The sequence below is a fragment of the Mangifera indica genome, chromosome 12, assembly GCF_011075055.1.
Source record: "Mangifera indica cultivar Alphonso chromosome 12, CATAS_Mindica_2.1, whole genome shotgun sequence".
NCBI lineage: Eukaryota > Viridiplantae > Streptophyta > Magnoliopsida > Sapindales > Anacardiaceae > Mangifera > Mangifera indica.
In genome coordinates, this window is record NC_058148.1 from 13,450,584 (window position 1) to 13,471,560 (window position 20,977).

The following is a 20,977-nucleotide window of genomic DNA, read 5'->3' on the forward strand; positions in this document are numbered from 1 at the left end:
TTTTCCCTTTAAGGTTTGAAAAATAAATCCGATTATCTATTCAATAAACGACAGTCTTCCTCTCCTCCAATGACCTCAATCATCATCCAAGTGAAGTGTCATATAGTTTAGATTTGGAAGATAGGTAAAAAGTGTTGGGCGTTAACAAGAATGGTGATAGCTGAAAAAGAAAAACAAACTCTAAGTGTGAAATGTTAACTTTTTAAACTTTAATAATAGGGATGAAGTATTAGTTTTTAAAACCTATGAGATAAATGATATCAACTTTTATATTTTTAGGGTTTAGTGATAAAATAACGATTTTACTTTTATTTATAATTAAAAATTTTAACAGAAGTTATCTCATGAATGAATGTTTGAGTTTTTGAAATACCTCGAATATATTTTTTAAATAGACTAAAACTTGGGTGGGACATAGCCCTTTGACCTATTCAATTTCATCGTATTGTAATTGTGATTGCCATTCAAATAATTCTTGGTGGCAATCTAATTGATGCATGAACGGTTGAGGTTAGGTCAAGAAATTAAATGATTTCATTGAGTTGGATAAAAGATAGCTAATCATGCAAAGAAGACTGTCAAACCAAGGTTTGAATTCAATTATCAACTTCACACAATTTAGAAGTTAAATATTTATAATACAACATAAGGAAATTCATCATTGTAAAAAGGCTAAAAGGTCATTTCCCACCTGAGATTTGCTAAAATAACAATTTTATATTATTTTAAAAGTCAAATTCTTGTATGTCATTTATTTTTATTAATAAATTTTGTTGAGCAAAAGGATATGAAACTCATTTTATATATATTTTTCATTTTTTTCTTATTTTTTAATTTTGTTCTTATTTTCTAATTTTTTGTTTCCTATTATTTTTTCTTGATTTTTTATTTTTCTTTTTCATAAATTTAAGGCAAACATATAATTTTAAAATATTAGAAATGTTAATGAAAATTTTAAAAAGTTTTATAAATTTGAAAAAAGTTAAGGGGTATTTTTAAAAATTTTAAAATTTAAATATGTCTCACAATAATTAAAAAATGATAATTACACCCAAAATATGATAATAAATTAATAATTATCAACTTTTTAAATCACTATGGTCATATTAAAATTTAAAATTTTCAAAACATTTCAAACTTTTTTGAATTTTCAAAATGTCCTAAATTTAATTGTCAAGTGACCGTTCCAAAAATTTTAATTCACTCTCGACATAAACTTATATGTTAGTGATATTTCAATTTATACTTTTATTAGTATAATAATTATTATTATTATATATCATCGTTTTTGATATGAAAATTGACGAGAATAAAAATTAAAGAGAAGATAAATAAGTGAATTTTTTATATAATTTGAATTTTTAAAAGATTAATTTTGTTAATTTATGATTATATGATAATTTTAAAAAATAAAATGATTTTTTTAAGGCCAAAGAACTATTTCCCACCCAAACTATGCTGAATTCTTAAAGTTCTCTCTATTAACTTTGAAAATCTCATTTACTCACTCATGGGCCGTTAAACTTAATTGAGTTCGTCGGTTATATTATTTTCCCTCTCAAACCCTAAAAACTAACACTTCCCCCCCAACCCAAGTTTTCAAAAACTGTATTTTCCCCCCTAAGGTTTTCAAACTTTAGATCTAATTTTTTCGACGATGACCAGTGATCTCCAAACACCTACTCTCCCTCTCCAACGACCCCTCCTTTCAGTCATATACTTTCAATATTGTATGGCATCGTCGTTGACGAAGACGAATCGTCTTCGTCTCTGATGAAGACAAATCATTTTTGTTTAGAGACGAAGATGACGTCGTCTTCATTGACGAAGACGCTTAGGAGAGGAAGACATTGTACGGTCGGAAAGAGGAGATGCCAGGGAGGAAGAGACTTCGCCTGGAGATTGTCGGTCATTGTCAAAAAATTCAATCTGAAAGTTTGGAAACCCTAGGGGGAAAAATGTTGTTTTTGAAAACTTAGATTGGAGGAAAATTGTTAGTTGTTAGGATTTGAGGGTAAAAAATAAATTAAATTAAATTTTATTTTTAATATTACAGATAAAATAACAATTTTATCCTTGAATTCATCAATCTGATGTTTTTTTTAACAACCTATAAGTAGGTAAATAGACTTTTCAAAGTTAACAGGTGAGAATTTGTAGAAAAAAGCATACCTTGGGTGGGAAATAGTCCTTTGGCCTTTTTTTAATTCAAACTTGTTATCACGTTTTCTTTTAATATTATAAAATTTGATTTTGGATAAAAAAAATTATTTATACCTTACAAGGGGAAAAACGCAATTTGCTTTAAAATATATTATCAGACAAACCTTAAGCCGAAGTTATTTCCAAATAAAGAGTTAACAAAGAGAAGCCAAAGAAAGGCCAAGTGAGGTGCTGCAAGAAAGTTCACACGAAGAGTCAAAGTATCCGAATCTTGCAAACATGCTTACAGCCATATAAAGCTGACACCAATCAGATCACGCCACGCAAGGAACTGAGAACCTTTGCTGCCCCACATATTTTGGAAAATTCATAAACGCCTACCTGTTTTTGAATATCTACTTATTTACACCCCTAAATTTTGGGACACGTCAGCGTACCGAAAGTTACGTAATCCGGTCACATAATAACAGTATAAAAAAGATGTAGAGGCACAATTAAACTCGAACTGGTATTATTTTAAAAATGTTAATTTGAAAAATATATTTAATATTTTTATTACTATCGTCATTGGAGTACTAATTGAATTTTGACCTTGCGCTATCCGGATCTAGGGTTTTCTTTTTTTCTTTCCCAAGACGCGTTCATCACCACCACCATCAGGATTAGAAACCCTAGCACCACAACTCACTGCTAATTCAAACAAATTAAGCGGTAGATCGTCGAGGAAGGAGGAGAAGTTTTATGATATATCTAAGAAAAACTTGTTCTCTTAAATTTGTACAAAAATCTGATCAAATCTTAAAAGCACCGATGATGATCAAAAGAAACCTCATGATTTTTTTGTTATATTTGATTTGACGATTATGAGATGAGACTCACAATCGAAGCCAAGAACTGAGATCTTTCTCGAAATTCTTTTTTTTTTTTTTTGTTATAATTGTATCTTTGGTGGAGATCTGAAGAAGAAACGAAAATGTATAAAACGGTGGTGTATGAAGGAAAAGAAAAATTGGGGGAAGTAGAGATATTTCCGCAACAAGGAGAAGAAGAGAAGAAGAACATGAAAGTGTTCGATGAAATCAGAATAAGTTACTACACGGAAGCGAGTGAGAGATGTCCGCCACTGGCAGTGCTACATACCATTACGTCTAGTGGGATTTGCTTCAAAATGGAGTCTAAATCATCGGACAACATCCAGCTACATCTATTGCACTCCTCCTGTATCAGAGAAAACAAGGTATAATATCAACCCAAAGTTAACAAATTAAATTGGTTAATTAATTAAATAAATTATAATTTAAAATTTGAACTTGAAACTGGAAAATGAACCTCACTTTGAATTTTACAGGGACTGCTCTTCTGGACAAATAAGACAATAAAATTTTGGCAAAGACTATTAACATTGATAGTTGTAACCGAATTTTTGACAATTTCATTGGACCTATTAGCCAAATTTGTTGTAAGTGAATTGTGTCAACTGATTTTAAAAAATCGGGGTAATTTTAAGAGTTGAATGAATCCAATTATGCCACTTCTGCCCTAAGTTTATGAGCACTACTTGAGTTAATAAGTTAACCCAGAAACAGAAGTTATGATATAATTTTGTAAAACTTTGAACTCAGCGTTTTAGTCGAGGTTACTGGACTTGCTATATTGGGCATGGTGATGGAGCCTGCTTCTATTAATAATATGAATGCTTTGTTATTTTGTGACAATTTTATCGATTTCTTTGTGCTAATGGTTGTGGCTGAGAATTTCTGTTGGTTGGAGATAGTTGTGAATTTTGGAAGAAACAATACAGGGATTTCTTTTGTCAGTGTTTTGGCTTACTCTGGTCATATTTTTTTGAGAATTATAACTAAGGGTACCTGAGGTTGCTTTGTGGCATTCAATACATTTTTAAATGTGAAGTACACAATCATATGGTGTTTATCCGTGACAGTTCTTCTAAATGTTGATTATTTGTTCTGAAGGAATCTTGTTTGTTTCATGCTCATCCATTTATTTTAAATATCTTTTATTTAGCAATTTGTCATGCTCAAGGAAAGATATTATTGGTGAACATAGATGATGATTATTGTTTTGGTGTCTGCAGACTGCAGTGATGCCACTGGGGGCAGAGGAGCTTCATCTGGTTGCCATGTATTCTAAGAGTCATGAGAGGCAGTGTCCATGTTTCTGGGGATTCATTGTTGCATCTGGACTGTATAATTCTTGTCTCGTCATGTTGAACCTTAGATGTCTTGGTATTGTTTTTGATCTGGATGAAACCCTTATAGTTGCAAATACAATGCGCTCATTTGAGGATAGAATTGAAGCTTTGCTGCGTAAAATAAGCACTGAGGTGGATCCACAGCGCATTGCTGGTATGCAGGCTGAGATCAAGCGCTATCAAGAGGACAAGAGTATATTGAAGCAATATGCTGACAATGATCAGGTTATTGAAAACGGGAAGGTGATCAAAGTTCAGTCAGAGGTTGTTCCAGCATTGTCTGACAACCATCAAACTATTGTTCGGCCACTTATACGGTTACAAGAGAAAAACATCATACTGACTCGCATCAACCCGCAGGTACATAATATCAGTTCTGAAGGAAACTGCTTTAATACACTTTTTTATTGTCTTTACTGCTGTTGCAACTTTGAACTTATACACCACTTTACTTTTTCGTTGGTTTTCCTTCCTGGATTATGCTAAATTTTATATTTGTTTTGATTTACTTGTAGTTTATATAAAATGTATTAAGACATTGAGGTTTCTGCAACATCCATTCTTGGGTTCAACTAATAGTCTTAATGGTTTCTGGTTCAGAATAGTTTCGAAGCTTTTGTATTATTAGACTATGTCTGTCCAAGTAACACAAAACTGTTTTATCTCTATAGATTCGTGATACCAGTGTTCTTGTGAGGTTGAGACCTGCATGGGAAGATCTACGTAGCTACTTGACTGCTAGGGGACGCAAGCGTTTTGAGGTCTATGTTTGCACAATGGCAGAAAGGGATTATGCTTTGGAAATGTGGAGGCTTCTTGATCCAGAGTCAAATCTGATAAATACTAAGGAATTGTTGAATCGCATCGTGTGTGTCAAATCTGGTATGTGACAGTGATTCAGCTTGCAAATCCCTTCTGCCTCGTTGCTGCTGCCTCTCATTATTGCAACTCTTGGCTTCAATTACTAAAGTAGCTTGTTCATTATGCTTAGTGTTGCTTATTACTCTGTTAACAGGTTCAAGGAAGTCATTGTTTAATGTCTTTCAAGATGGAATTTGCCATCCTAAGATGGCACTTGTGATAGATGATCGCTTAAAAGTGTGGGATGAGAAAGATCAACCTCGGGTGCATGTTGTCCCTGCGTTTGCTCCATACTATGCTCCTCAAGCTGAAGTATGTTTTATCCTCTTTGGCTGTTTATTTTGAAACTTCCATGTTGCAATAACACACATATCACACTGAAGTTAATCACCTTTTCTTGGCAGCATGCACTCATCATACTTTTTTTTGTTGCAGGCAAATAATACAGTTCCTGTCTTGTGTGTGGCGAGAAATGTTGCTTGCAATGTTAGAGGTGGTTTTTTCAAGTGAGCATGCAAAAACTTGTTCAACTTAGCTTTTGTGGCACATGTCCCTCATTTATCGTTATCATTGCAACTCAATGTGTTGAGCAAAGTTCTGTTCCATTTTGTATATTGACTCAATCATTCTTTGGTGTGATATTAACTTTGAATTTGATAACAGAGAGTTTGATGATGGTCTTTTACAAAGGATACCTGAAATTTCATATGAAGATGACCTTACTGATATTCCTTTGCCTCCGGATGTGAGCAACTATTTGGTTTCTGAGGTTAGCACGAATGCTCCCTATCCATGTTTTTTTGTTTGTTTACATCCTTGCTTAAATTTCTTATTCGCTAATGTTATTTTGTTTGTTGTCCAGGATGATGCTTCTCTCATGAATGGAAACAAAGATCCACTTACTTTTGATGGCATGGCAGATGCAGAGGTTGAAAGAAGACTTAAGGTAAATAGTGTAGCCATTTTCAGCTGTTATTTTGATCTTTGAAAAGATATATATTTAACTATTCAGCCAGTAAGCTTTTAAAGATATATAGCTTGCTTTGGATTTTGTTATTTGTTTAATTTTACTGAATCTGCAATAATAGAGGCAATAAGGTGAAAATTAGGCTCACTCCCATTTATGCAGGATGCAATGTCAGCTTCTTCAACCATCTCTTCAGCTCTCACAGATCTTGATCCAAGGCTTGCTTCACTTCATTACACAATGCCAACTTCTTCTAGCTCAATTCCTCTCCCAACGTCTCAAGTAGCAAATTTGCCATTTCCCAATGTGCAGTTTTCTTCAGCAGCTTCGTTAGTGAAACCATTGGGTCATGTTGTCCCACAAGAACCAAGCTTGCAAAGTTCTCCTGCTAGAGAAGAGGGTGAGGTGCCAGAATCAGAATTAGATCCTGATACTAGGAGGCGACTTCTCATATTGCAACATGGGCAAGATACAAGAGATCAGCCACCAAGTGAACCCTCATTTCCTGTAAGACCTCCAATGCAAGTTTCAGCTCCACGTGTGCAGTCACGTGGAAGTTGGTTTCCATCTGAAGAAGAGATGAGCCCTCGACAACTGAACCGAGCAGGACCCAAAGAATTTCCTTTAGATTCTGAGCCGATGCAAACTGACAAGCCTCGGCCTCATCATCCATCTTTTTTTCCTAAGATTGAGAGTTCTGTTCCACCTGATAGACTTCATGAAAATCAAAGATTGACAAAAGAGGTAATCTATCTGGTGGTTGTCAAGCACTGATTTGTGTGTCGAAAGGTCAAATTTACTTTTGCTGGTAAATCATGTTGATCTTCTAGAATTATGCTTTTTTGGCAGCCACTTCGTAGAGATGATCGGTTGAGGTTAAACCACAACCTGTCTAGTTATAATTCTTTCTCAGGTGAGCTATTACACATTAAATTAGATTTTTAGATAAATTGCTTAAGAGGTGCTTGTAGATTTCCCACAGTTATACTCATAGTGTCTGACATGTGGGGATCCCAATTGAAGGTGATGAGGTCCCCTTGAGCCATTCATCTTCTAGCAACAGCAAGGATTTTGACTTTGAATCTGGACGAGATATTTCTAGTGCAGAATCTCCAGCTGTAGTTTTACAGGATATTGCAATAAAGTGTGGAGCCAAGGTAGTATAAAACTTTTGAATTGTATGAGATAGTCTATGTTCCATATCCATTCATCCAAGTTCCTTTTTCCCCATTATAGGTGGAATTCAGGCCAGCTTTGGTTGTTAGCATGGAATTACAGTTCTCCATTGAGGTTCTCTATACTCTATCACTTGATGAGTTACTATTCAGTCATGGTTTCCATGATATGATATTGTGCACTAGTCAATTCAGGATTAAATCATTTTGTTTACGTATTTCCCTCAAGTGAATATGTTAAGTTAGTTGGCTGAAATGCTTCCTTTTGTTTCATTATATTTGTGACATAATTTGCAGACTTTTTTTTCTTAAAAAAAAAAAATCTGTACACATTTGCGTGTGTGTCTGTGTAACAGCTATATTTGTAGAAGAAATCTTAAGAAGATTTTGAGCTTAGATTGTTCTAGTTTGATCAGATTTTTATGTTTTTTTCTATGTTATGGAGCATTGTTTTCATTTGAATAATAAAAGACATTAACATAAATTATGAAACAACTCTCTTCAATAGATGTTTCTAGGTTATTGTTTATGCCATTCTTTTTACTGCCTTGGCAACTAGACCATAGCATATCAAAGCTTTTCCAAAGGGAAACACTCTCGCCTTACACTTGATATGTGCACACACATTGACAGAATCATGGAATTACCTTTGATACAAATTTTTGCACCGAAGAATTAACATAAGGAACAAGGAAATGCTAACGTTTGCTTAGTGTTGTGATTTATCAGGTGGCTGCAATGTGAATCTTTTGAAACTTAATATAACCCTTTTTTGGCAGTTAAACCATCCTAGTAATTTAAATGATATCAAGTATAAATAAAATGACTTTTGCCAGTTCTTAATTGACAAATGACATATCTCCATGTACCTAATTTTTTTTTTTTTTTGTAGGCTTGGTTTGCAGGAGAGAAGATAGGTGAAGGAATGGGTAGAACACGAAGGGAAGCCCAGCGGCAGGCTGCTGAGGCATCCATCAAGAACTTGGCTAGTAAGTTTGTTTCTTGGTTATAGTTGTTACTTATTTGTACAAGGTTGTTTTAAAGGCTTTGACAAATTTACTTAAAAGAGATCAGACTGTAGATGCTTAGTATTTCAAGTTTCCCTTTCTCCTGATTTTATACCCTTGATCACTTGCAATTAGTGGATGGTAGCAAAAATTATTATATATTATCGTTACCATACATATTGTAATGCTAAAATGTAGCTTGTTTCAAGTGCAAATCATGTTAGATTTGTCATCTTCACAGGAACTATCAATTCTTTACTAGATGAGCTCCTTTGAAGTATTGAAAAACCAAACTTGAATGTTACATGAATTTGATATTAAACTTGACTTCTGCGTGAGCTAAATTTAATGAATTTAAAATCTTAATGTTCTATTTGTCTGAAGTCTTTAGTATTGTTCTTAAACTTGCCATACCATCTGGCTTTGTTATCACTTAGAAAAATATATTAGTTACCGTACAATTTCCTTCTGGACTCTCCTAGTTGTGCACTAATGTTTTGGATATATCTCCTGTGTATTGAGATTTCTCCCTCCTGGTAATTTTTGTTTATACCAGCTTGGTAAATGTTTTTGCAGACGTATATATGTCACGTCTAAAGCCCGATTCTGGTTCTGCCATCGGAGACGTTAGTAGATTTTCTAACACAAATGATAATGGGTTTTCGGGTAATTTTAATTCATTCTCAACTGCGTCAGAACCATCTACACTTCTAGATCCAAGGCCGGAGGTCTCTAAGATACCAATGGGTTCAGTGTCTGCACTTAAAGAATTAGTGAGATTTCAGGAACTTGGGAAGCTTATATTATAATTATCTGAATTAGTTGTATGTGGGTGAATTGGTCTTGGAATTTCTGTTCTCACGTGGATTTATGATGAACTTCTTCAGTGCATGATGGAGGGCCTTGGAGTTGCTTTTTCCAAATTGTCTCCGTCATCAGTTAACTCCAACCAGAATGATGAAGTATATGCACAGGTTTGTATTTGGCAGTTACGCTTCAATGATCGGCTTGAAGTTTGGAAGTGCAGTTCCTTTTGTTTGTCTGAAATTGGGTTTTAACTTACTAGTTTAGCGAGTGGTAGAACACTCTTGATCCTCCCATTTTATAAGTTGTGAAAACACAAGTAATTGATTAAATAAGTTAAAAGCAAAGTTATCATAAGTATATGTATATACAATTACAATGCTCCAGGCTATAATGTCCTTGATTTGGTTGTACGTTAACTTCTAACATTATTTTCTCGTTATTTAATGAAGGGCCTATGTTTTTATTTATTAATGTCCTTCAGTGATGATATGGTGCCTTCCTTTTTGGGTTGTCAAGAGGTTGTAACTATGGTTGGATTCAAGCTCGGCTCGGTTTTTCGTTATTAAAACGACATCGTTTTAATATATTTTGGTCAAAACGACGTCGTTTTGTATCAAAATTTTTAATTGAAAAATTTGGTGAGTAGCTCGAGCTCGACCGAGCTCGTATAGGGTTGACTCGTTTCGGGATCGTTCGAGCCGAGCTCGAACGGGCTCGGTTCGAGTCCAGCCCTAGTTGTAACAATGTCATCGGCTAGAAATAGAAGTGACCATATAATTTTTATATGTTTTTTGTGGTATTATTTGATTAGATTATAACTATCTTTGTCCTGGTTATCATATTTTAGGTTGAAATTGATGGTCAGGTGTTAGGAAAGGGGATTGGGTCAACCTGGGATGAAGCTAAGATGCAGGTACATCTTTTGTTGAATGTTCTATTGTTTTTTAATTTTGTACGAGACTTGTATATTTCTTGTTGAGTATTGTTTTTTAATTTTGTACGAGACTTGTATATTTCTTGTTGAGTACATTTTATGTTCCTTGTTTGTTTTAAATGCTATCTCAACACCTGAATATAATTTTCATTAGGCGGCTGATAAGGCTCTTGGAAGCCTAAGGTCAATGTTTGGTCAATTTCCTCAAAAACGTCAGGGATCCCCAAGGTGTGCAAAACTCTCCTGTGGCTACTATTTGCTATTCCTTTATGAATTACATAAAAAAGTGCTTAAGATTTAGGAAGTAGGAACACCAGATTCACAAAATGAAAGTAGCGTGCTTGACTTTTGACTGCTAATTTACCATCTATTTCTGGTCTTTTATTATTTCCTTCATTCAATCTTGTATGACGTCCTGAAGTATATGTAGGTCATTTCAAGGGATGTCAAGTAAACGCCTAAAGCCAGACTTCCCACGAGTTTTACAGCGGATGCCACCTTCTGGTAGATATCCCAAGAATGCTCCTCCTGTTCCTTGAAAGCCCTTAGCATATGCTTTTTCATCCCACACTTCGGCTTTACATGCGAAATTTTTTGTACATAACATGGAGACGAGCAAGGGCTGTTGAAATCCCGGCGTACCACCAATTTACCACTGTGTTGCCCCAGATTGCCTTATCACTTCATTTTGGATTCTTCTGGCGCATGAGTTGACAGACTTATCTTGCCGAGTAACTGCAACTGCAATGCTCGGCTGTAAATTTGGACTTTCCAGTCATCCTGTCTCTACTGGGACCAGCTGACTCAATGTTGTATCATGTTTTCCTCCTTAAAGATCCATAGAAGCCTGACAAGGTTAAAACGAGATGCCATGTAGGTGTAGCCTTTATTGCTTTAATTCTTGTGGAAGATGATGTCGCTCTATGCCAAATTCTTTGGCAGAGCCTACATGGGTGGAATTGCGTATAATATATATTTGTTAAGTGGAAATTGTGCACTGAAAGGCAATCCAGGGCAGCTTGAGTTTCCGGTTTTGGGTGTACTCAAGTCTCAGAAGATACTAAGCAAATGCAGTATAGTCTTCATCATCATATAGCCCTTTGATAGTCCCAGCTATCGGAAGATTGTTGAATTTAGAATGCCGACATTGGTGAATGTCTGCCTGACTTAACCCGAATTGAAGCAACAGCGGTTTTCGCTCCTTACTGAGACACGCTTGAAAATTTTTCATGTTGCTTTCCAGTTGGTTGTTTTGATGAATGTATCTCAGAATTTTCATTTCTTTCTTCCTTGTGGGGGTTCACATATATCATCATCCGTAAGACGTAATACTCCAAAAACAGTCATTCAAATAAATCGCATATAACATATCAGTCTCTCGTTAATCTTTTTTGACGTTGCTCTTCTTCAATTTTGTTCTTCTTCGTCATCAATCTTCCTTCTCATGACGGTGAATGGTTATTCTTTAAGGAAAGAGTATTCGAATTGAAAGGTTAAAATAGTTTCGTTCTCAAAAAGAAATTTAAAAATTATAACATAATTTTTTAAAAAGAAAATTCCAGATTATAATTTAGACTACCCAACGGTGAGGTTGATATTATTGTTACCTAGTCAACAATATCGACTGCCACTGACCAAACTTCAAAACTACGTCGTTTTGTAGTTCCAGATCCAGAAGAATCATTGTGCTTTCCTTCCCTTTGTAAGAAGAGAAACAATAGAAAAGCTTTAGCACAAATTTGAATCCACCCAAAGCTCAATCAATAATTTCACCGCAAAAATCTCCCAATGTCGTCGTCGTTTGACACGTTCAGCATGGAGAGCCAAGATCAAATCCATAGCACAAATAGCCATCCCTTCAACGACGACTTAGAGTATTCCAACTATGGCTCCTACTCTAACTTCTCCGGTCCCGACAATTTCTCAACTGATCACGGTGACGTGGCCGTAGATCACGTGCAGTCTCCCGAGATCTTCGGTTACGACAATCCGGAACCTGGCTACTCTCAGTCTCCTTTCGAATCTGTTCATGTGGAGAATGGTAATGGTAACGGATATGGTGACAGTGATGACGCCGTTTGTGCTTCCGACGGTCCGATTCTTCCGCCTCCCATGGAGATGGAGCCCGAGGAAGGGTTTGCTCTACGTGAATGGCGCCGGTTAGTTTGTCTCATCAGATCTATTGCTTTTTCGCTGAGCTGTGATTTAGATGAATTTAAGCTAGTTGAACTGTTCGAAAAGTTAATTGATGAAGTTTTAATAAATTAATTGCGGCGTATGTGTGAATTTGCTTAGATCTGTCATGTTTGTCGCAGTTGTAGTTAGATCTAATTTAGTGTACAGGACTGTTGCATTGGAGTGTGATATCTTATTCGAAAGTTCTCATGTTAGATGTAATATATTCAATTGAAGTATTTTTTTGTTGACTGTAGCTAGTAAATTTGCTCAGATCCGTGCCATGCTACAAATATATGAAGGGATTCAGTGATTTGTATTGCTCCACGGTGTTTGATTGATGTAGTTTATAGAAGTAATTTATTTGAGGTTGTTTGACTTCATTTGAACTTGTTTCATGTTTTTTTTAATGTCTGTTGAGATTTTGGTGCGTGACTATGTTCAGATTTATAAGCTTGCTACTTTATAAGTTGAGTTGAATTAAACTTCCTTTTTGGGTTACCAAGTTGTTATATGTTTGATCTTTGTTACTGTTAGATTGAAGCTTCTCTTCCTTTTTTGAAGTTTGATTTTGAGTAAATGTATAGAAATTTAAATGCCTGCTTCAAGTTGTAGAAACAATTATTCTTGAGCTTAGTCTGTTTTATTTAGGTTCCCTATTACTCTAGATCACATTCATCCTCATTGTTGGTAGCCTGATTTATTAGGTTTCAACAGAACAAAAGTGGCTATTGAAAAATATGCCTTTGTGCATGCATGTTTATGTGTGAAATTGCTTTCAACTATTGGTTGTTGTGCTTTTCATTAATCTGCTTTGTTCTGATAATATATCATATATTTATTAATATACGTACCCACTTTCATATGTCTTTAAAAATATATATTATTATATAAGTGCATTCAAACGTCTGGGACTTAGAAACTTTTAGATTTAGTCATTACTTTGTGCTAATCCTTTTTAGATTATCTTATTCTGGTAGATTGAATCCATACTGAATAGCTAAATCCATTGTTTTCAGAAGCAAAGCTCAAGTATGTGTTAATATAATTTTATAAACTTTTAAGATTACACAAGTTATTTGTTGTTGGAATTTAGAAAGAATCTTCTACATAAGTTCCTTGGTACAGCCGCTCCATATTTTGTATTAGAACCATGAAGTCTTGCAGGATTCTCTTTGAATGACATTACATATATATCTCCCCATGTAAGATGCTTATGTTGATTTGAGCTATATGCATATAGGAATGCTGAACTTAAATACCATGGTTAGTTGTTTGTTGTAGTTTCAATTTTAATGGTTGTTAATTTAATACCATTATGTGTTTGAACGAAAGAAACTGCTTTCAATCTTGAAAAAACTCCTCATTTATTTATTAATTAATAACAGTACAGTGAGATAAGCTTGTGTTTTGATTTATGTGACAAGCCTCTAATCAGATCAAACCTTTCATGTGTGGGTTTTATTTGAACATAAATACAATTTTTGGATGGTTTTCCAGGGTTTAAGCTTGTGGATTTAATAGTATTGTGGTTATTTATGAGGTGTTGAAGTTAATGTTTCGCATAGTTGTTTTGCCAGAAGGGTACAATGCCATAATTCTCAACTGTTATACCTTATTTGACTTTCAATTTGACTTTGTAGTAAATAGGGAACTGCTGTAAAGTTGGTGCTCTACCATTAAAACAGTCAGGATCGAACCCATTTAGAATGACAATGATATAGATCTTCCAGGATATTCTTAGAAAAACACTGTATGTTTCCTTGTGGTCCAGTCACAAGTTGTTGATAGCCTATGCATTGCATAATATGCTGTGCAAAGTGTGTAAGTTGCAGCTTTCTAATAACTACCTTAAGTTTAAATGACAAATTGCATCACATCAAACTAATAGGGTTGATGAAATAATATTACTTTCAACAAAATAAGCATTGTGAAGTTATCAGTTGTCGTTTTTTCATAGGCTAAGGAAGACCTCTGTGAAGAGTAAATTGTGAAGATTGCAATATATTTCATGGGAGGCTAATGTTTTATGGTAGAAAATCATATTTTTACTGTTTTGGTTGTCTTTTACAAGAGACTTCCAAGATACCTCTTTTCTCTTCTTTGCTCTTAACTGGATAGGGGTCTTAAGTTTATGTGTTGTGTTTTTGTGGTTTTTGGGATGCTGTAGTTTCTCTTGGTTTGGTGTTCATATACGCAAGACTTTTTTGAGATTTTTGAAAAGCTCTTACTCTTACAGTGGACACCTGGTCCACCCTTGTATATCCTTTCTAAACATCAATATACTAGTGTTTCCTATCAGAAAAGAAAAAGGAGAAAGAGCAGTTGGAAGATGTGCCTGATGCCAGGTGTCTGAGCCTGTGTTACAATAACCAAAATAATGGAAAATGTTACTGTTATCTCTAACTGCTCAGCTTATTTATTGGCCCATTTAAGAGAGATGCATTCTTTCTGTATATCTTAAAAGAGCAATAGCTGTATTGAGAATTCTTGCGAGTGAAGATTTATTGTGTTTTAAATGGCATTTTCCTGATGCAGTCAAAATGCAATTCAACTCGAGGAGAAGGAGAAAAGGGAAAAGGAAATGAGAATTCAGATAATTGGAGAAGCTGAAGAGTATAAACGTGGTTTCTATGAGAAAAGAAAGCTCAATATGGAGACTAACAAGACTAATAACAGAGAAAGGGAGAAGGTCTAATTTTTTGTAAATTTTACCATCCTCGTTATATGACTTTTGGACTTTGTTGACTCTTACTGTATCCAATTTTGTGTCTGGAACAGTTGTATTTGGCTAATCAAGAGAAGTTTCATAAAGAGGCTGATAAACAATACTGGAAAGCAATAGGAGAACTCATTCCTAATGAGGTTCCCAACATCGAGAAGAAGAGAGGAAAGAAGGACCAAGAGAAGAAACCGTCAATAACAGTCATCCAGGGACCTAAGCCAGGGAAACCCACTGATCTGTCAAGAATGCGGCATATATTGGTGAAGCTGAAACACAACCCTCCACCTCACATGTTGCCACCCCCACCACAACCAGCAGCAAAGGATGCCAAAGATGGAAAGGATGGAAAGGCTGTGGCATCGACAAAAGGGAAGCTTGAGTCTCCAGCCAAAGATGCCACCTCAAATGGTTCTTCAGAGCCGCCCAAAGAAGATGCTCCAGTTGCTAATAAGCAGCCTGCCACGGAACCCGAGCCAACACCGGTCGCATGAATGATTACAAAACATATATCATCAGCTATGTCTTGTTCTATTCTTTTCATCCTTTTTAAATCTTAAGATTTTATTCTTTTTGTTTGAAGATGTCATTATGCATGCAAGGATTATGCCTGGATAGCTCAAATTCTTGAAGGGCCCGACCATGGAGCCTTGTTCTTATTCTCTTTGGAAGTATTGTATGAATGAAATTTTTATATGTCATTGGGACAAAATTCATGCTTCGTTTCAATACTTATAATGGGGGAATAGGAATTCGGATCTTCCTTTATAACTCATTTATTTATGATTCAGAATTTGTTTCGGTAAAAAATAAAAACAAGGAAAAAAATTGATGAACATGCTCTGTAAATAAATCTTTCTGTCGTCCTCTCTGATGTCCTCTTTTTTTCTCTAAAATTCTTTTCTTTGACTGATAAAACTGAAGAACCAAAGTTCCAATTTTGGTCAATCATCCAAGGCTCAACCGTGAGAATATACATCATTCTTTACCTAGCGGTCACCTGAGTAATGGTGGTAGGAACTGAACTCATCTGATTAAAAGTAGTGTCTGCTGATTTCTTACTCGAAGCCCCTTGACTACTTTCGGAATCTTGGAAAAAACCAGGGGCTGTAAGTTCCTTCTCATTGAGTCGAATGTTCTTTGAAAGCATCTCAACAACCTGACTCATCAGCGGTCTTCTGCTGGCTGCCCCTTGGGCACAGAAGAAAGCTACTTTCATGTATCTGAGTAAATCTTCTACTGGAAATTCTTCCATCTCTGAATCAACTAGCTCCAAGAGCTTTCCCTCTTCGTGGAGCTGCCATGCCTATAGAACGAAAAAATGATAATTATAGAGATTTATTTTGCAAATAACTCATTCTTGGACAAGTTAAGAAATTATCACCAGTAAAATGATCCATTCTTGAAGAATGGCTCTCACCAGGAAAATTTCAGAAAGCCAACATGGCTAAGGGAAAACAGATATAATATGCTTATTCTTCAATAAATATCAGATATTGAGAAGCAAAAGCAACACACCCATTCAAGAAGGAATTTTGACATGCCCCCCCAGTTTGCCTTTCCGCTGCTTCTGCCACTAATTATTTCAAGTATGAGCACCCCAAAACTATAAACATCAGCCTTCCTGGTCAACTGCCCACCCAAGATGTACTCTGGTGCCAAATAGCCACTGCACAGAAAAAATATCATGGCATTAGTTGATCAGCATTTTCTTTCCCTCGTAACTTCCAGAGATGCCAAAAATACTATTCGACAGAACTCTTGCCAATTTGGGTATCGAAAAGACTAATTGCTCCATGGAATGGAAAAGTCAAGTCTCACTAACACACCCCAATTTATCCGGCTAAATAAAATGAAAATCAAGGAGCAAATTATTTTACATAATAAAGGAAAAATTTTGAAGTTCAACCGTTGGAAATGAGTAAGAGTCAGGTGGGCAGGGGTAGGTTGGGGTGAAGAGTTAATTGAGAAAAAAAATCACATGGAAGTTTGTACTAATGTGAAATAACAATCTAAAGTCCCTGCCATTAGTACAAATAGGAAATAGCAGGAAAGCTGAAAGATCACATACGTTGTCCCTGCTATCCTTGTGGTAATGTGAGTGATGTTATCTGGGAAAAGTTTAGCCAATCCAAAGTCTCCTATCTTTGGGTTAAACTCTTCATCAAGAAGAATATTACTGGCTTTGATGTCTCGATGCACAATATGTGGTACAAGTTCTTCATGAAGGAATGCAAGACCTTTAGCAATACCCACACAAATAGCAGATCTTTTTTCCCAGTCCAGCTTTATATTTGTTTTTGTTGCACCTGCAACACAAAGAAAAAAAATATCATACCTTCACCTTCCTGAGAATAAAGTTTTACATTTCAGTCTTCAGCTAAAAGATTGAACTCACCTAATAATACACGATCAAGGCTACCATTTTCCACATATTCATAGACCAATGTCCTCTGGGTTCCTTGAATACAGCAACCAAGCAACTCAACAAGGTTTGGATGCTTGACATTAGAGAGAGTATTGACCTCAGTTCTAAATTCTTGCACGCCCTGCTTTGACTCTGCAGAAAGTGTCTTTACTGCAATTTGTTTTCCATTTTTCAGGACTCCCTGGCAACATGGCAATCAAGTTACTACATACAAAAGGCTTTGCAAATATGGCATGGACTAAAACAATAGCCTTAAACTTGCGATATACTGCCATTATGTTATAGCAGGAAAGCATGAAGCCTAGGATATCAGGTTTCATACAAAGTCTTTCAGAGAAAACGAGAATTAAAAAAAAATGGAAATTCTGATGGCCATTCAATATGGCTGATTGATATCCTTCCAAAAAAGTAAATAGCATAAAGTTAGCCATCAAGAAGTGAATGCATAATATGCAGAAAGATATATAAGAGTGTTTGATATTTCATCCTAAAAGGTTAAACCATCTGCAGATTTTGGTGTACCTTGTAAACAGTTCCAAAACCTCCTCTCCCTATCTTATTGCGTACATGAAAATCTTCAGTTGCTGATCTTAACTCCTTATAGGAAAAATAGTTGACTTTTCCAAGTAATTGGCCTAGACAACACAAAAAGAGAAGCAACAACAGAATTTAATTAGAGAACAAAGCTAAATCCATAAAAATGCAAGAGAAAGAAGGAACTATAAAGATATAAAATGTAAAACAGGACTCAGAACTAAAGCTCATTGGAAATGGCATCTAAAATAAACAAAGCACTAAATTACGATGATCCATGAACTAGTTTCCTTGAATATTTTCTGACATTAATTGGGAAATATACAGCTGGAACCTTCAAGAAGAAGGTGGCAAAGGCAACTTAATAACCATTGCAATTTAGATTAACACTTTTTCTTTCCCATCTTGAACAAAGTAATAAAGAAAACATTGGAAAGATGTCACATTCTTAAGTTTAGGTTGGCAGGTCAAGTCTACCCACCCTTTTACTGGTTGGACTAATGGTATATTTATTTGAAATTTTAATTATAAGATACAATTGAACACAACATTGCATTATGCATCAAGTTGCATCACAATAATCTTTTGCACACAGACTATAATAGAACAAATTTAAACCTGTGATGCATCCAAAATGAGAGTACTTATGTTATAGCACACATGTGAGTGCCTGTGCCTTCGATGCCAGCCAAAATGTATAACATAATGCTTATAAACTGTCAAATAGGTGATAATGGAAACTGATAACACTCCTTTAATTACACCAATAACAACAATTGACTTGACATAAATCATATTCAAAATCCAAGAACTGATCCATTTATGTACCATATATTCATGAAATGATGATGCTATTGAAATTGTACAGCATACAAAACCTATAACACAACCAATAGTTATGACTTGAGAAGAAAATTCCTGGACAAAATCCTCACCATCTATGCCACGGGAAGGCTGCTGCGCATCATCCCTTTTCTTGTGTTTAGATGAGCAACCAAAGCATCCACCACAATTCATATCTGTATTAGGACTTTTAGTTGGTATCTCCCAGTTCATATAGCTATACCTTAAAAACACAATTTATCAACATCAGAAATTCCGATTCATGCCCAGATCACCAAACCCATGTAAGCAAAAAATCAAAACGAAAACGTCAATCATTAAGCAAGGCTCACAACAACCAAATCACCGTACTAACCAACCAACGACTAAATTATAATTTTTATAAAATCCCAACCAAATTTCGAACTCCAAATTCACACACACAAAGAAAAAAAATTGCTATTCAAAAGATAAATTCAGCTCAACAAAACAAAGAATAATTCACCATTTCCATCTCTACTCAATCCTTAAAACAACCGAAGATCAAAAAACAATAACCCAAGAGCTAAAAATACTTACCAAGCGAAGTTAACAATGAAAAGGGATCATAAACCATTCCACAAGCAGATGAAGGATAAGTCGATACGTGTTTTTGAACATGAACAAGACCACGAATTTTTTTTACTTCATTGTTTTGTTATCGTTTTTGAGGTATTTAATAAACAAAAAAAAAAAGGACAATTGACCATGTCATTATAAAAAATTGAAATAAGCAAAACAGTAGTTGTTTGTTAACGATTCTATTCTTGTACAGCTGATATGACAAATGACGACACAAAAGAGATCAACCGCACCGTGTAAAAGCTCTGACTGAGCTCCAGCCAACTCTGTAATCTTGTTCACACTTTCCCGGGTTTAGCTGCAAGTGCCCTTTTTAGGGAGCATTTATACAGTCCTTCTAAGGGCAAACTGTTGCCATTGGACCAGATTTGGTCCCACCAAAGTAAAAAAGGTCCCTTTTTTAGACTCGGACACGTAATTGTCTAAATCCCGTATAGGTTTGAATTGAGCTTTGCAGGGATTTCCATGAGTTGCGTCCGGCTTAAGTAGGACTGGATTTAACCAAGCTGGGTTTGAGCTGGTTTATCAGTTCAGCTCAAATGAACTTGATTAGACAAATTTGAGAGGGCGTCGGGGAGTTAACAAGCTTAACAATACCTATTAAAATAATATTATTTTGATAATATTTAAGAAAATAACATTTTTTAATTATTTTTAATTTAATTATAATATTAAGTCAAACCCAATTCAATATTATAATGAAATTTGAGTTTATTTTTTTTTTAATTAAATTAAATTTGAATTGATTCGAAGGTTTTAAATGAGACTAGATTCGAATCAAATTGATTCAAACTCGCTTGTTAGCTTGACTTAAATAAGCTCAAAACAAATTTTTTTTTATAAACTTAAGCTTGAGTTTAAAAAATATTTAATTCATTTAACTCATAAATTTGAAAAGGTTTAATTTAAAATTGACTTAAATAATATTATTTTGATCAATTTTTAGTTTAACTATAATATTAAGTCAAATTTAATTTGAATTTAGTCTAATAGTGTAATCAAATTTAAACTTAATTACTCTTAAACCGATTTAAATTTAACCCTAACTTGAAAATACTCGTAAAGTTTAAATCCAAATTTAAGTTTGACATTTTTAAAGTGATGTAACCTTGGACCAAAGTCTAAAAAATAATCATTAAACTAAACGAATAAGAGATGGCCCTCGTAAAAAAAATGTCTACTTTGAAACAAGATTTGCGTTCATATTAATTTGGGATCAACTTAAATGGATTTGCTTCGTTAGGTTTCAACGTTACTTTTTTTTTTTTTGTTGAAGTTGAACCAAATCCCACTTAAAGACCAATCATATATGTCAGGGGGCTCTGAAAGGAATCTAGAAGAGAAGCCCAGTACGAGAATTGCGGTCCGACTGAGAAAGGTCAAAGTTAAGACCAATTTATTCCAAATTCCAAATTCCAAATTCCGGAACCCAAATTTAATGTTGAATTTTCCACAATGGGACAAAACTGGGGGGTCGATCACACAAAAAAGTCAACTTAATATACAAATATAATAATACTAGTAGTTAATTAGTGCTTATCATTAATCA

General features: G+C 34.8%; 3 protein-coding genes across 7 annotated transcripts; 2 read left to right on the forward strand and 1 right to left on the reverse strand.

Moving 5' to 3' along the window:
• The first annotated feature begins 2,721 nt into the window (after positions 1–2,721).
• Positions 2,722–11,521, forward strand: LOC123192561 (RNA polymerase II C-terminal domain phosphatase-like 1). 2 transcript variants are annotated; one of them, XM_044605146.1, is made up of 17 exons: positions 2,725–3,400; positions 4,259–4,735; positions 5,047–5,257; positions 5,391–5,548; positions 5,672–5,742; positions 5,900–6,005; positions 6,099–6,182; positions 6,366–6,947; positions 7,053–7,116; positions 7,227–7,360; positions 7,440–7,493; positions 8,271–8,367; positions 8,962–9,158; positions 9,273–9,359; positions 10,040–10,105; positions 10,281–10,354; positions 10,557–11,521. In XM_044605146.1, exons 1-17 carry the CDS (start codon positions 3,137–3,139, stop codon positions 10,663–10,665), a joined length of 2,835 nt encoding a protein of 944 aa, XP_044461081.1. In that variant the 5' UTR covers positions 2,725–3,136; the 3' UTR covers positions 10,666–11,521. The 2 variants fall into 2 exon arrangements, 1 of the variants encoding a protein (XP_044461081.1); XR_006496899.1 differs by lacking the exons at positions 8,962–9,158; positions 10,557–11,521 and having other exon boundaries at positions 2,722–3,400.
• A 233-nt stretch (positions 11,522–11,754) lies between these two features.
• Positions 11,755–15,752, forward strand: LOC123192564 (clathrin light chain 1-like). The gene is made up of 3 exons (XM_044605151.1): positions 11,755–12,285; positions 14,840–14,993; positions 15,083–15,752. Exons 1-3 carry the CDS (start codon positions 11,915–11,917, stop codon positions 15,515–15,517), a joined length of 960 nt encoding a protein of 319 aa, XP_044461086.1. The 5' UTR covers positions 11,755–11,914; the 3' UTR covers positions 15,518–15,752.
• A 9-nt stretch (positions 15,753–15,761) lies between these two features.
• On the reverse strand, positions 15,762–19,933 carry LOC123192562 (putative serine/threonine-protein kinase). 4 transcript variants are annotated; one of them, XM_044605149.1, is made up of 7 exons: positions 19,662–19,933; positions 18,921–19,045; positions 17,974–18,086; positions 17,422–17,632; positions 17,095–17,332; positions 16,542–16,692; positions 15,762–16,329 (listed from the first exon to the last, which is right to left on the reverse strand). In XM_044605149.1, the coding sequence occupies exons 2-7, from the start codon at positions 19,039–19,041 to the stop codon at positions 16,009–16,011; spliced, it is 1,155 nt and encodes a 384-aa protein (XP_044461084.1). In that variant the 5' UTR covers positions 19,042–19,045; positions 19,662–19,933; the 3' UTR covers positions 15,762–16,008. The 4 variants fall into 4 exon arrangements, with proteins under 4 accessions (XP_044461084.1, XP_044461083.1, XP_044461085.1 ...); XM_044605148.1 differs by having other exon boundaries at positions 18,921–19,051; positions 19,662–19,932; XM_044605150.1 differs by lacking the exon at positions 19,662–19,933 and adding an exon at positions 19,387–19,630.
• Between the last annotated feature and the right edge of the window lie 1,044 nt (positions 19,934–20,977).

Excerpts from the sequence above, each read along its gene's own strand:
- LOC123192564 (XM_044605151.1), top strand. The coding sequence starts at position 11,915 with ATGTCGTCGTCGTTTGACACGTTCAGCATGGAGAGCCAAGATCAAATC. Across the intron at positions 12,286-14,839 it reads GCTCTACGTGAATGGCGCCG|TCAAAATGCAATTCAACTCG; the intron begins GTTAGTTTGTCT and ends TTCCTGATGCAG. Across the intron at positions 14,994-15,082 it reads ATAACAGAGAAAGGGAGAAG|TTGTATTTGGCTAATCAAGA; the intron begins GTCTAATTTTTT and ends TGTCTGGAACAG.
- LOC123192561 (XM_044605146.1), top strand. The coding sequence starts at position 3,137 with ATGTATAAAACGGTGGTGTATGAAGGAAAAGAAAAATTGGGGGAAGTA. Across the intron at positions 7,361-7,439 it reads CAATAAAGTGTGGAGCCAAG|GTGGAATTCAGGCCAGCTTT; the intron begins GTAGTATAAAAC and ends TCCCCATTATAG. Across the intron at positions 7,494-8,270 it reads AATTACAGTTCTCCATTGAG|GCTTGGTTTGCAGGAGAGAA; the intron begins GTTCTCTATACT and ends TTTTTTTTGTAG.
- LOC123192562 (XM_044605149.1), bottom strand. The coding sequence starts at position 19,041 with ATGAACTGGGAGATACCAACTAAAAGTCCTAATACAGATATGAATTGT. Across the intron at positions 17,633-17,973 it reads GTTTTGGAACTGTTTACAAG|GGAGTCCTGAAAAATGGAAA; the intron begins GTACACCAAAAT and ends CCATGTTGCCAG. Across the intron at positions 17,333-17,421 it reads CCTTGATCGTGTATTATTAG|GTGCAACAAAAACAAATATA; the intron begins GTGAGTTCAATC and ends TTTGTGTTGCAG.